This window comes from Pelophylax lessonae (genome assembly GCF_965119305.1).
Source record: "Pelophylax lessonae genome assembly, chromosome: 2".
NCBI lineage: Eukaryota > Metazoa > Chordata > Amphibia > Anura > Ranidae > Pelophylax > Pelophylax lessonae.
In genome coordinates this window covers 592,633,836-592,648,745 of record NC_138769.1, presented here as the reverse complement: position 1 = coordinate 592,648,745, position 14,910 = coordinate 592,633,836, and the positions used below count along the sequence as shown (strand labels likewise).

Sequence of the window (14,910 nt, the reverse complement as noted above, 5' to 3'; positions counted from 1 at the left end):
GTCATTCTGCATTGAAAGGGGGCACGCTGGTTACTCTGCATTGAAAGGGGGCACGCTGGTCTCTCTGTATTGAAAGGGGGCACGCTGGTCTCTCTGCATTGAAAAGGGGCACGCTGGTCTCTCCGCATTGAAAGGGGGCACGCTGGTCACTCTGCATTGAAAGGGGGCACACTGGTCATTCTGCATTGAAAGGGGGCACGCTGGTCACTCTGCATTGAAAGGGGGCACGCTGGTCATTCTGCATTGAAAGGGGGCATGCTGGTCATTCTGCATTGAAAGGGGGCACACTGGTCTCTCTGCATTGAATGGGGGCACGCTGGTTATTCTGCATTGAAAGGGGGCACGCTGTTCTCTCTGCATTGAATGGGGGCACGCTGGTCATTCTGCATTGAATGGGGGCACGCTGGTCTCTCTGCATTGAATGGGGGCACGCTGGTCATTCTGCATTAAAAGGGGCACACTGGTCTCTCTGCATTGAAAGGGGGCACGCTGGTCATTCTGCATTGAAAGGGGGCACGCTGGTCATTCTGCATTGAAAGGGGGCACGATGGTCATTCTGCATTGAAAGGGGGCGCGCTGGTCTCTCTGCATTGTATGGGGGCAAGCTGGTCTCTCTGCATTGAAAGGGGGCACGCTGGTCATTCTACATTAAAAGGGGACACGCTGGTCTCTCTGCATTGAAAGGGGGCACGCTGGTCATTCAAACTTGTATTTAGATGCATTTTACTTTAATTACATCAGTATTTTCATAACAAACAATACATGTGCTTAGGGGGTAAGGGTTTCTTTAACTAATCTAGTGGAAGAGACTCGAGTGCTAAAATCCCGCGGGTTAGGGGGCGCAAATTACTTGCCTTGCCCCGGGTGCTGACAACCCACGCTACGCCACTGGGGGGATCTATTCCCATCTGTCTGGAGTAGGGTTTCCCAACCAGGGTACCATGGAACCCTAGGGTTTGTTGAGCAATGGGCAATTTTGTGCCTCTCCGATAAGTTCCCAAATGACACCATTGTTCCTTTTAGCCATCTGTAAGGGGGCAAGTCTTCCCAATGATAGCAAGAGTAAGGAGCAATCTTCCCACTGATTGTCACACTAATGTGTCATGAGTTGTAGATTTTAATTTCTAGCAGGGGTTCCCCGAGACCAGAAACTTTATTTCAAGGGTTCCTCAGTGTTGAAAAGGTAGAGAAAGGCTGGTCTGGAGGATTGGATGGCAGGTGGTCTGTGCCATCCAACTGCCCTATAGAGGAGGAGAGCAGGATGTGTCCATATGCATTCTGCATAGCGGACAGATCCCCCGCTGAGCAAGCGCATCCGCATTACAGAGCCCGCCCATGTGAAAGGGCTCTTACTATGTTTTTATAACTTTATTTGTACAGGTACAATCTACATTTTTTTGGCCAAACAGATCTGTGGCTGCCCTGCAGCTTCCAAAGTTTGCGGGAAAGAGGTTGACAGCTGCAGGAGATTGGGTTTGCGAGGTGGGGGGAACTTAGCAGGGTGAGGAAGCCCCCTGTCAGGACACGAATATCAGTTTGCAAACTGCACAATTTTTACACATTACATTGAAACCTACTCAACCAGCTGTTGTAGGTCTACTGATATAGATTATGGGGAGATGTGCTTTATTTTCTGACTCAGTGATTGTACCTGTCAAGGAGATATTAAAAAATAAAAAAAATAAAGAAACATGGGGGAATGCGTTTATTAAGAAACCATTATAATCCATTAAGGGGATCAGAAGTAAAATTACATTTAAAATACATTTAAAATACCAAAGAAGTTTACAAAGAGGAAAAAAAAAAAACTTCAATAAATTACTGATAAAAACATACGATATAGTGGAAAATGCCAATACATTGTTAAAGCAGAAGATCCATCTCTAGTAAACAGTTATGTTGATTAGCAAAGTATTCCACCAGGCGTCTAGTGGTGAGAGTCATCTCTTCATCAAGGTATTGAGCAACAACACTGGCAAACTTGCGCTGCAAAAAAAAAAAAATAAAATAAATCATTCATTCACAAAAACACCATAGTAGGTTCTAAATAAAAAAAAAAAAAAAAAAAAAAAAAAAAACATCCTCCAACATATTGTTTTGTCCCAATGATTCATGATTACGTATCTGTGGCCAGGTTTTCAAAATTTAAGTGTGTGTTCAGCACGAATGTGTGAACAGGATTTCAGTACTGATGCAACATGACCATGTTCATATTCTGCAAATGAGATTTTGGGGTAACTTAAATGTGGAACATCACTTCTCATTGACCAGTTTTCATCCCTATGTTTCTAGCATTAGTAAATAGATACAAAAGTAGAAGTATCATTGTTTTAAACATAACATTTCTTCAGCTAATTACTGGTTTCCAGGCCTGGGCAAAACACCATAAATCTCAGTGGTCTTCAGGAGGGGTTCTTTTAGCCAAGCACACCCTCCTGCTTGCATTCCTCAGGTAAGGGCAGATGATTCATGCAACATCTTGCAATCCCATCTGCCCTTACTCAAGGGGGCCATGAGACAAATGCTAGGGGGCATTTTCAAAGCAATTTCTCAGCAAAATAAAGCTTAGAGACAAATGGCAACATTTGCGGTGAAAAACAAAAACTTACTGTTAGTTTACCAGTAACTGTCTTTCTATGAACCCTTCCAGGATGGCCTACATATGAGAGATTGTGGCTCCACCCTACAGGAAACCACTAATTTGCAGCTGTTAAAAAAGGTCCCACCCCTCCTTGAGCTTCAGTAATAGAAAAGTAACTTTCCAAATTCAAGGGACACAGTTATTCAATAACTAAGTTACATACACACACTTTTTTTACTCACCACCACCTCCAGGCGGGAAGTAGGCCAGCCATCCTGGAAGGTTTCATAGAAAGACAGTTACCGGTAAACTAATGGTAAGTTTCTCATTTCACCCTTCCATGACGGCCTACATATGAGAGGATAATAAAGGAAGCCATATGGGCCTACCTTAGGACGGGACCACTGCCTGTAAAACCTTTCTACCAAAGGCAAGATCTTGCTGCGCTAGTACATCCACACAATAGTGCTTTAGGAAGGTATCTTGACTGGACCAGGGGGCTGCATGGGGATCTGCTTCCAGGAGGCTCCTGCTCTTTGGCCCAGGATGTTGCCATGCCCCTTGTAGAATGCGCCTTTAGGTTTGCTGGTTCGGGAATACCTGACACTTTATAAGACATACTAATGGCTTGCCTGATCCATCTAGAAATCAAAGGTTTTGATGCTTGCAACCCCTTTCTTGGTCCAGAATGTAGAACCAACAGGTGACTAGATCTCCTGAATCCTTTGGTCCTTTCCAAATAGGCGAGAAGACACCTTCTCACATCCAAGCAATGGAATTTCCGTTCCTTTGCACACCTAGGTTTCTCACAAAATGAGGACCATCTCCTGCTTCCTGTGAAAAGAGGAAACTACCTTGGGTAGATACAATGGATCTGGCATAAGAATCACTCCGTCTTGGAGGCTTAACATAAAGGGCTCTTTTATGGACAAACTTTGTAAATCTCCCACTCTTCTGGCTGTGGTAATTGCCAACAGAAAGGCCAACTTATTTGACAAAATATTCAGGGTAACCTTATCCAAAGTTTCAAAGGGTTCACTAGATAATATCTCTAGTACCCGAGTTCAATTTCACGCTGGAACACCAACAAAATCGGGGTTACTCTTCCCGGGGCTACCAGAAATTTTTTTTTTTTTTTTTTAAAGATGAAAAAAACAGAAAGTGCTGCTACCTGTACTCTAAGGGAACTGCCACCCCCTTATCTACCCCATCCTGCAAAAATTCCAGGATCACGGGGATCGAGGCAGAGGAATTCTTCTGACTCTGCCAAGTACAGAATCTTTTCCAAATTTTGGAATACATTTTCCTTGTCACCGGCTTCCTACTTAGGAGGAGGGTATCAATGACCCTGTCTGAACATCTTTTCTTTTAGCATTTGGCGCTCACTACCCAGGCTGTTATTTAAAAAACTGCGGTCTGGGGTGAATAAATGGTCCCTGTAGTAACAGGTCAAGAATCTCTGGGAGTTCCCAAGGGGCTGTTACTGACAGGGATATTAGAGTCAAACCACGTCCTCTTTGGGCACCAAGGAGCATCAAGATGAGACATAGTTCCGGACATCCACTGAGTTTCTGTAGAACTCTTGGAATCAGATTTTGAGGAGGAAATGCATATGCTAGTTTGAAGTGCCACGGCTGTGCCAGAGCGTCCAAGCCCAACATATCCTTTTGTTGTGTCAGGGAGAAGAACTGGCTTACTTTTTTGTTTTGCCAAGTGGCAAACATATCCACCTCCGGCTGACCAAACTTTTGAACTAGAAGCTGAAATATTCCGGGATTCAGTTCCCACTCTGTCTGCTTGATGGAATGGGGACTGAGGAAGTCCGCTTCCCAGTTGTCCTTACCTTTTACATTGGGGATCGAAAGTTTGGGCACCCCAGGTAAAAATTTGTATTAATGTGCTTAAAGAAGCCAAGGAAAGATGGAAAATCTCCAAAAGGCATCAAATTACAGATTAGACATTTTTCTAATATGTCAACAAAAGTTAGATTTTATTTCCATCATTGAAACTTTCAAAATTACAGAAAACAAAAACCTGGCGTCTGCAAAAGTTATACCTCATACCATAGGGAGTTAGAAAACCAAGCCTTTAATAAGGGTTTGATTTTGCGATCCATGGTATCTTTAATGTGACCAGCGTTTTCAAAGGACAAATCTGACCTTTTTGATAGCTGGGCCAAGGGTGCTTCTAGTTTAGGGTTTTTTGTAAACTCCTCCAACTCTTGTTCTTTTAAAGGATACCTCCTTTTCCAGGTCCTAGGCCTGGACTGAGCATTCATAGGAAATTTCCATTCCTGGTGAATCATGTTTTTTAAAGACTGGTGAATCAAATTACTCTTTACTGGGCTCTTCCCAAGCCTTTGTACATTTTATCCTGAATGGAAGACTCTTTGGCTGGTGTTGGGATCCCTTCAGTGGCATGCACAACTTTAAGGAGACCCTCCATACAATCTAATGAAAAGAGAGTCTTGTTGCTTTTGGAACGATCCCTTTTCTTCTCACAATCGCTGTCTGAACTGGGAAGGGGGATCTGATCTGACTGGTATCTTCCCCTGGATCCTCCCAATCCCTTGCTTGAGCCGAGGGAATAGGTTGGGACCCAGACAGGAGAGAAGAGGGTCCTGTTCTAGACACTATCCTGGGAGGATAGGCCATCTCTGGAGATTTCCTCTGCCTGTGTTGGGGTCTGAGGGGTAGCTGCTGTAGTCCTAAAAGAAGACCGAATAGTAGCCAACATCTCATCCTGTACTGATTTAAGAAAATCTGTCATTGAAACAGATGCTTCCTGCCCTGCCAGTTTGATACATGTATGGCAAAAAGGCTTTGTGCAAGATCAACAGCCTATCCCCACAGTTACCGCACTTTACACATGCTAGTGCTAGCTGAGTTAGATGGGGGTCTGACAGGGGCCTCCTGAGTTGAGGGAAGACCTGTGCACAAAAATAAAGAGAGAAACATGTGTATAACAGACAACATTTGTTTAACACTGTGGCTGCTATCAGGGAAACAAAGGCATGTCTGTCCTACAGCAATAGACAGCAGTCGGCCCCCTCACCGGTATAGTCACTTACCCGATCTTTCAAAATTCCCTGCAGCCACCTGCACCACTGCTTTTTCCTCTATGGGAAGTGCGGTTGTTCTTGTCTCTTTGGGGTGTTTCAGCCCCTTAGTAGCCAGGGAGAGCGCCATGATTACTCGTGGGTCTGGCATCTCCTCCATCTTGAGCTTCCTTCCGGGTTCCGCTCGCTCCTCCCCCCTTGACCGGAAAACTTCCGGTCTTCAAAGGGAGGCTTGGTGTACTCACTTGGCGGGAAATACGAATTCTTACCGTTTCCAGCTACAGAGGAGCAATGGAGGAGACTCTTCCTGCAGAGACAGCAGGACTTCAGGTATGGAGGGACCTTCTCATTAAGGCAACCGACTACCTGGCATGTTTGGCGACCTGTAAGCTCCTTGTCAAAGGACACAGATAGGGAGGAACCACCCAGAGGCCGTCCGTACCTACCTTACAGGGGTACCCATCAGACACTCATTTGTCTTCAGGTCAAGAAAAAAAAAAAAAAAAAAAAAAAAACACACCAAGCCAAAGTAGGTTGGAAACACAACTGAAGCTCAAGGATGGGTGGGACCTTTTCAACAGCTGCAAATTAGTTGTGTTTCCTGTAGGGTGGAGCCACAATCTCTCATATGTAGGCCGTCCTGGAAGGGTGAAATGAAAAACAAGGTTTTCAGTTTGTGGTGCTCAGATACAATGTAGTTCTGCTTTAAGGCCAAGTATGTCTTGTCATGTCTTCCAGCACCACTCTTCCCTACATGAAACAAGTGCAATCTAACATCTTACCTGTTGGGAAATCGTGTTCACTTACTGCCAACAACTCAAGCAGTCTAAAGCTGGATACACACCATACAATTTTCTATAGATTTTTTCCTTTAGATTTACCAAAAACATAATGGAGGTCAGACCTAAACACGTTCAATTTAATTGCAATCAGGCAGGCCCTTGTTCTACATAATTGAAGCTAAATCGAAAGCCCCGTACACGTACCGAATGTCGGTCGTCTTTTGTCCAGGGCTGTCGTGTGTTGAAAACTGCAAAAGACTGCACACAAATTTTGTCGGCCAACAACAGCCGACTGCAGAAGTGATGTCATGTGATGGTTAACTTTCCTTGTCTTTTTTCTTTTCTGAGCATGCCCAGTCTTGCTAATCTGCTGTCTGTTGGCCGAAATCTGTACTGACTGACGAACAATCGGCCGTTCTGGTGTTGGCCAACAAAAATTTTAATGCCTGCACACCCAATTCTGTTTGGCTGAAAATGCACTGTCGGAAGCATCATACTAACAAGCCTACAATCGGCCGAATATTTACGGCCGACAATCGGTACGTGTGTACAGGGCTTAAGGCCCCTTTCACACATGCTGTCCGTTTTTCATCCATCCGTTGACGGATTAAAAACACATCAATGCATCTATGTAAAAATGGACGACAACGGATGATCATCAGTTAACATCCGTTTTCATCCGCTTCTGCCAAGGTCCGTTTTTTTGAACGGATGCATGCCCTATTTTTCATCCGTCAAAAAAACGGATCGGATGAAAAACTGACACATTTTGACGTGACTGAACGGACTGTATGTGTAAAAGGGGCCTTAAGGAAATCTACCAGCAGAAGTTGTATAGTGTGTATCCAGCTTTAGGCCCCCTTCACACATGCTGTCCGTTTGTCCATTTTTCATCCATCCGTTTACGGATGAAAAACGGACATCAATGTGGGAACATGTCCTGCATGGACTCACAGCCCTTCCCAGCCTGAACTTCCAGCCTCCTAGGGAGCCATCTGCCCCAGGCTTCAGGTCAGTAAAAAAAAAGGTTTTACTGCACCAGGGCTTCAATCAAGAACTGAGGTCCGGGGGGGGGGGTGTAGGGCAGGGCTTTTTAAACTGATTGTGTCCCCCGTCAGGTGTGCTGTCCTGGAAGAGGACTAGAGATAACAAATTAAAAAAACATTTGTCAGGGTTGACATTTTACAATGATCTGCTGGTTTGAGTGGAATAAAGGATCATGCTTGGATCCAAGACTGGATATTTAAATAAGAGAATATGACACCAAGCAGTGCATTATGAACTGCTAGCTCAATGGTATGAGCCTCAAGACTAGCCATATACAGACCATTTTTATCAAGAAGGACGGTAATGAGACTTCTGCCGATGTAATATGTTGTCATGAAGTTTGTAACCAAGTAGCACATGCCTTTTCCAAGGCAAAAGAAAGCCGTAACAGTTCTCATTACAAAAGTCCTACACAGCTCTAGTTAAAACAAATTTGTTTAGGTGTGAACTGTAGTGTAGGTCAACCCTTATCAAAATCTGGTAAAGATGTTTGTTGTACCATATAAAAACCTCAAAGTCTTACATAAAAAGTCTTAATCCGAAAAACCTCCAGTCGAAGCAGCTCTTCCATGGTCAACTCATCAGTGCTTTTTGTGAGGGAGAGAAAGCCACATGTAGTAGATCTTTTTGAATGTTCAACCCTGTAATAAAGGGTATAGAAAGTCAGAATCATCCAAGATCTGAACAGGCACATGTCATAGGTACAAAATTGGATTGGTCATGGACTTCTACAAAAGTAACATGCTCCCCTGGTCCTATGCCAAAGTACATATTAAACAGGTACAGTATATCAACAGTTCTCAACTAATACCATGCAGTACTATGTAAAATAAAACAAGTTTATATTATACCACAAGTTATTTCCAATAGAAAAAAAAAAAAAACTGCACAAATCCATAATAAAAAAGTTCAATCAATGCGAAGTGTCCGATATTTTTCTTCCATTCGTGCTATAAACACCAAAGTGTGACGTCACACAAAACAGGAAGTAAGCGGGCCACCATCTTGCACGATACATTTCTTATCTACTTGCATGTTTACTGATGTGTACATTAGAGTTTTACATTTTGGGCTTTTTAATAAAAAAATATTCCAATATACAACACTATATACACGCACCCCTTTTTTTTAGCTTCCTATATACAACCATTGAAGAATTCCTGTGGATGGAAGGACACCCATACTGAGCAGAGGGGAATAACTTCTGGCATAACAGCCTGTTTAAAGGGAAAGCACATGAGACCCGAGTTTTATTGGGCCAAACCCTGAAGGTTAGTGTACCGGAATTTTGGTGATGGGTTTTGCACATCACATAGTGAAGGGATATTACAGTGATTCACAACACATGGCAGAAAAAAAAAAATAAATAAAGTGTATATGGCACGAGCGGAAGAAAACGATACTTACACACACTAATTGAAGAAATTGATTATTACGATATAGAGCAATTGGGATTTTTTTCTAATGGAAATAGGATTTGTGGTATAATATAGGACTTTATTTCACATATTACTGTGCAGCACTAGACTACATGATTTTGTCACATGTGGGAATACATGTATGCAGCAGTATTTTGGCAAATAATCACATGCACTTTTTCTGAGACAATATAGTAATTGTGTGAAAAAAAAAAAAAAAAAAAAAAAAAAGTTTACCAGTTTAACTTACCAGTAAGTGCATTTCTGGGAAATCTTCCAGGACTGCGTACTTGACAGGATGAGGTTTTAAAGAGGTTAAAAAACCCCTGCCCCTCAGTTCTATCAAAGTATTAGGTTATCCTGGTGCACGAGGGAAACTTTCCGGAGTAACTATACCGAAAGGGTATAGAAGATTTCCCAAAAAAGCACTTACCGGTTAAAAAAATAAATTAAAAAAAAAAAAAAAAAAAAAAAAAAAGTGTTCAGCCTCCTGAGTGATGATCAGGTGAAATTTGCCTGAAGGCTTCTGGACGACAGACACGTAGGAGTAAAATCCGACAGCACTGTCCCAGTGGAACCAGGGCGATCACCTCCAGGTCCGCCAGATCTCATATACTGCCCAACATCCCTGGGTGGATGGTTCAAACTCAAATTGAGGGGAGGGGGGATGAGAAGTTCTAATCGATACCCCCCTCTTGTTGAAGTTGAAAGATATAGGGCTCCCGGAAATTTCCTTCCATTAATGAACAAAATGGGAGTTCCCCCCCCCCCTCCCCCACCACCCTGAACCTGGCATATCTTGACTCCTTACTGGGGGTTTTGGGGCCAGGAAAGAGCAGACCACCCTCCTGCCTATTTTTTTCCCCTATTCCTCCACCTTCTGTTTGGGGGGGGGGCACAAAAAGACTTCCTGCCATTCTCCTCATTCTTGGCTTTAACCAGGAATTATTTCCCCCCCTTTCCATAGATCTCAAAAGAACCTGGTCTAGGCCGGGTCCAAAAAGCAAGAAACCCTCAAAGGGCAACCCATGGAGGCATGATCTTGACATGTGGTTCCCCATCCCATGACTTGGTCTAGATGGCCCTTTTTTCTCAAGTTAAGGGCTGCTGACCTAGCAATGGTTTTTACAGTTTCCACTGCCGCATCTTTTTCCGCAAAAAGTTCAGAATTCGGCCAAATTTAGAACAGTCAATGTTCGGGTCGAACCGAACCGTTCAATCATCCCTAGTCTTCAGGAGGTGTAAAATCACAGCCCCTCCATGTCCTCCACAAGAAATAGGTACCTGTTCTTCCTGGAATCCTCACTCTCCTGACTGTCCGACTCTGAATTTCCCCTCCTCCAGGGAACTTTGGTTTGAATCTCCCTGCTCCTTTTACTCCTCTACCCCAGAGTTGAGGGAGGAGGGAAGTCTTTGGGTGCCCTTAGAGAGGAAAAACCTCCCCTAGAATAGACATCCGTCTTGTTTTGAAGCAATCACTGTTTTCAGGGACTGAAGAGTGGCTAGCATTTCTGACTGTACTGAGGGGAAATCTTTCATAAAGACTGAATTTTCCTTGCCCGACAGTTTGTGAATGAATCTGTAGCAAAAGGGCTGTGTGCTCAGGTGGTAATTTCTCATTCAAGCACCCACATATTTTTGCCCTAAGGGGAGGGGATTTAGGCTTTGCTCTATGGGTCCCTTGAAGATAGACTCCTCCTGGTCTGCAGCCACTGCTGGTTCCTCCTCTCTCCATTCCTGTCCTGGTCGGAACCCCACTTCGGGTATTTGGAAGTGAGGGGAGAGATTGTGGACCCTCCACAGCTTTATGGCCTCTGCAGGTCACATGGCAGCCGCCACTGCAGCGGCCGGAGCCATTTTGTTGGGAGTCCCGCACCAGAAGGGACATCTGCCTTGTGGAAATTTGGTGAGCATCAACAATCGGAGAGAGGCCCGCCACAATGCCCAACCCAGGAGTGCGCCGGGGGCCATGGCCACAGACTCCTGCATGGGGGTCACGATGGCGGACACCAATTTTCTGGAGCCTGGAAGGGACATCTGCCTCATGGAAACAAGGCCTGGGGTAGACGAACATCCGCGCTAAAAAGGGCAACTGCTGCCCGACCAGCCGTGGAACTCCTGTGGCTCTACCTGCTGGCCCCTTCACCCCCAGAGGTCTGGATGGAAGGTAGGAAAATAAGTCCACCGGAGCGCCAGGAACACGTACCCTGTGCCTGGAAGGTTCTGCACAGGGAGGAACCATTGCAAGTGGGAATCCCTGGTATGAAAGAACCTTGACTGGACCCACAGGCCCCCCTGGCTTTGGCATCTAACGACCAGGGGGAGACCTTCAGCCACCGACATCAGGTCAAACCAAAAAGTTTCACTCAAACAATTAAGAACTGGGAGGTGCAGGGGGAGAGCGGGGTTTTTAACCTCATTGTTGATTGTGTTTCATGTCAGGTTGACCAGTCATCTCTCAGGTGTGCCATCCTGGATGAGGACTAGAGAAATATTTACCCTCCCTATTTAATAATTCTGGTTTAGGTGGTCACCAAGTTCTCACACCCATAGTGATTGCACTGAGGTTTTTACTAATTTGAAGTTAACAGGTATTGCCTTTAAAACCTGACAAAGCTAGGGTGACTAATCAACCTTCAAGCTCTTTTATAGGTTAGCAAAATTAAAGCCAACACCCAACAGGCTGTACTAAGGAGCACTAGCCTTCAGTTTATGCCTCTACACCAATAACCCTTTATATACACACACCCTAAAATCACAAACATATGCCTTTAAAATAACCTCACCGAGGGTCATCATCTGGCTCCCAGCCTTCCAACTCCTTGAGACAGAAAAAGCAGCAGGCGACATCTGGCTCGTTCTCCGTGGGACAATGTATAAAGCCTGCTTTTGCCATCTATGGGAACAAAAGAGCAACTAGTCATTTGACTATAGGCAATAACAATTCTTAACCAGTAATTTAGCTTGCAGATGAGATCTTATACTAGGTAACTTGGCTGGCATAAAAAGGATTCAAACCTCATTTTATGGTTTCACCATGTCCTGTTGGGGGAAGAGTTCCCTTTGGTTTTCACCTGAAATCCGACACCCATCAAAATAAAGAGGGGAACCTACCCAAAGATTTTACCTTAAACGTCAATGACAGTTATGTTCTCCTCCAATTTGATTGACTGCAATATACATTGATGTATGCCAACTCATTCACTCCTATTCTAGTACAATAAAGCATGCTCGAGACTTCTGCATCAGACACAGCCGATTACTGATCAGTGTACCGGCCCGCTGCCCAATCACAGATCACATGACAATTGTAAACAATGGATGGCTTTTTACGCTATTGTATTGCTAGCTGTGATTAGTCACAGTGATCACAACGCACAGACAAGGCCAATCACAGCCTATCTGTACCATGCGTTTAGCTGTGGCCAACCATAGCAGTACACATTCAGTAAATTAAAGTCAATTGTGGAGGGGGAGATCATGGCCTAAAACAATCAAAAAGAGCATAATGGCACCTTCCCCCATATAGTGTATATGGAAAAAACAGGGGTGGTGGGGTATAGATCAACCAGATTGGTCGAGCTAGAGCTATACCAAGGGAGATTTAAATGTGCCTCTTAAGATATCTGTATATGCGTATATACCACAAGTCACAAAAAGGATGATTAAAAAAATTAATCACAAAATTTTATTTCAATATGACATAAATTACATACAATAATCATATTCATAAAATCTACATTTGATCATTTCATTAGATCTACATTTGATCACATTTGATCATTTCATTAGAAAGATCCCATAAAGGGTACACAGTGATGCATAACCGTTGCTGGAACAAGTGGTATATACGCATATACAGATATCTTAAGAGGCACATTTAAATCCCCCCTTGGTATAGCTCGACCAATCTGGTTGATCTATACCCCCCCCCCCTGTTTTTTCCACATTCAGTAAATTAATCAGTTTCATTCAGTAAAAATGGCTGCTTATACAAGTGAAATTCACAACTTCAAAAACTCACCATGCCTCTTAATTACCTTAGCCTGTCTACTTTGCAAAAAAAGGGGAAATTTGGGGGAATATTTGTACTGTCCTGGCAATTTCAGGCCTCAAGAAACAATAGGCCATCAGTACATCAGGATTGATCAATTGCCAGACACACACCAGAGTTTGTAACTAACTTTCCGACAGACTAACACACACATGTGGTTATTTTCAAATAAATGAAGCAAGATACATTTTGGCCTACGTGAAGAAATAAAAAGGTTGATTTGAACGAAGTCTGTAGCACTGCCCCTAGGGGACTGCTGAGATTTACGCTTTCTGGATTCCCCTTGGTTACCCTTAGCAACTGATAGCAGAAAAACAGCATTGAAATTCCTTGGCTCAGTCAATAATCAATCCAGGGGATGTTGGTTTTTGTGTTTTTATTGAGAACTGGGATAGGAGAAGGGATGAGTGGGATACTCCAACTATGCATACAGTCTTGAGGTCAACTAGCTGTAGTGTGTGGCAAGGCCGCTGCTTCACCTTGCCACTGAAGTGAAGTTTTAAAGGTTCCTGTTTCAGTTATTCTCTTTAGGGTTCTGTAACTGGCCCCCCCTTTCCTCTCAACACCGGTGTGCCAACACCTTTCCACTGACCCTAGCTTCTGGAGTGGTCCCCTTCCTGGCAGACCCCTGGGTAAGTTCCTCTGTTCTCACAAACCCTTTTTTCTTTTTACAGAGTCACCATTGCCTCCAAACTCCACTTGTCAGCATACACTTGACCTCTGCGTTCAGCAACACCTTCAGGGTCCCCAGGCCAACTGCCTGTGACCACCTTTCCCAGCTGCAGAAGGAGAAACAGCCGTACTCTGGGTGGGAAGCCAAGTCCCAGAAGCAAAGACCCCCTGCCACATGTGCCCTTGGCTTTTATAGCCTATCCCAGGATGCAGCACTGTCTATGCCAACCCACTGAGACAGCCACAAAAGCCTGTGTGTCACGGGCTGGGTTTTCTCCACTGTCCAACAGGCCTCCCTATTGGATACAGTGGGGACACTTCCTCAGACTAGATGAATCACACTCTGGACACATGTAACAGGCCTGACTAGAAATCCTACTCCCTGATAAGCAGAAAGAGCCACTAGGTTTTACCTGTCCCTCTCCTGATCAGCAGACAGAGAAAATACACCACCTATCTAGGAGGGTGCTACAAGTCAATTAGCTTTGCAAGGGAATTTTCCACAGAGCATGCGGTGAAGTTTCACTTTGCAAAGAAAACCCAATCAGGCAAGGACTCAGGATTTTGGACACATTGGGGTGGACTTACTGAAGTAATAGAGCTCATTCACTTAGTAAAACTGTACATTCACTTAAGGCAGGTCATAAAGCAAATATTTCTTTCCTGCAACCCCCCCCCATCAACAGACAGTGCTGACAGGAGAATCCTCTTGGTGAGACATTGTCTGCTCCCGATGGGGGGGGAAAGCCACCCCCACCAGTAGAAGACTAGGATTATGGCTAGCGGCTATACCAGACACTAGTGAGAATTGCAAGTGAATCCGTCACACTGGTTGTACCAAAGTTTAGCAATCAACTTGGTATAATCAACCTGCCCACACATGGTTCAAATCTCTGCCAGTTCAGCAGGAGATTCAAACAGTCTATTGCCAGCCTAAGGCAAAGCAGTGTATATTTCAGTCATCTACTGATGGGCAAACAAAAGCTTTCCCCCCACACCATTCCATGAGACAACTTGCTTCATACTCACATTTTCGGGTGTGCACTTGCAGTTTTCAGTAAAGGGCCAATCAGCAAACGTGTCAAGCCTTTTTTGATAATCATACATAGTTCTAAACCTCTGCAGACAATGCAAAATTCCATTGACCCTGTTATTAGCCACATGCATGATGCTAATCTAAAACTACTGCAAGCATTCCCCCCACATATATATAAGTGCTCAGGTAATGATGCCTACAGGCCACACCTTATAATGACCAGCTCAGGATTAACCCTGAGGAGAACCCACTGAACACTTTA

The 14,910-nt window shown here is 44.2% G+C and overlaps 1 protein-coding gene across 1 annotated transcript; it reads right to left on the bottom strand.

The window, feature by feature from the left end:
* Nucleotides 1-1,863: 1,863 nt before the first annotated feature.
* LOC309545430 (baculoviral IAP repeat-containing protein 5.1-like) lies at nucleotides 1,864-14,766 on the bottom strand (the record flags this gene model as incomplete). The annotated part of the gene is made up of 4 exons (XM_082244627.1): nucleotides 14,642-14,766; nucleotides 11,673-11,782; nucleotides 7,992-8,109; nucleotides 1,864-1,986 (listed from the first exon to the last, which is right to left on the bottom strand). The coding sequence occupies exons 1-4, from the start codon at nucleotides 14,717-14,719 to the stop codon at nucleotides 1,864-1,866; spliced, it is 429 nt and encodes a 142-aa protein (XP_082100753.1). The 5' UTR covers nucleotides 14,720-14,766.
* Nucleotides 14,767-14,910: the final 144 nt, after the last annotated feature.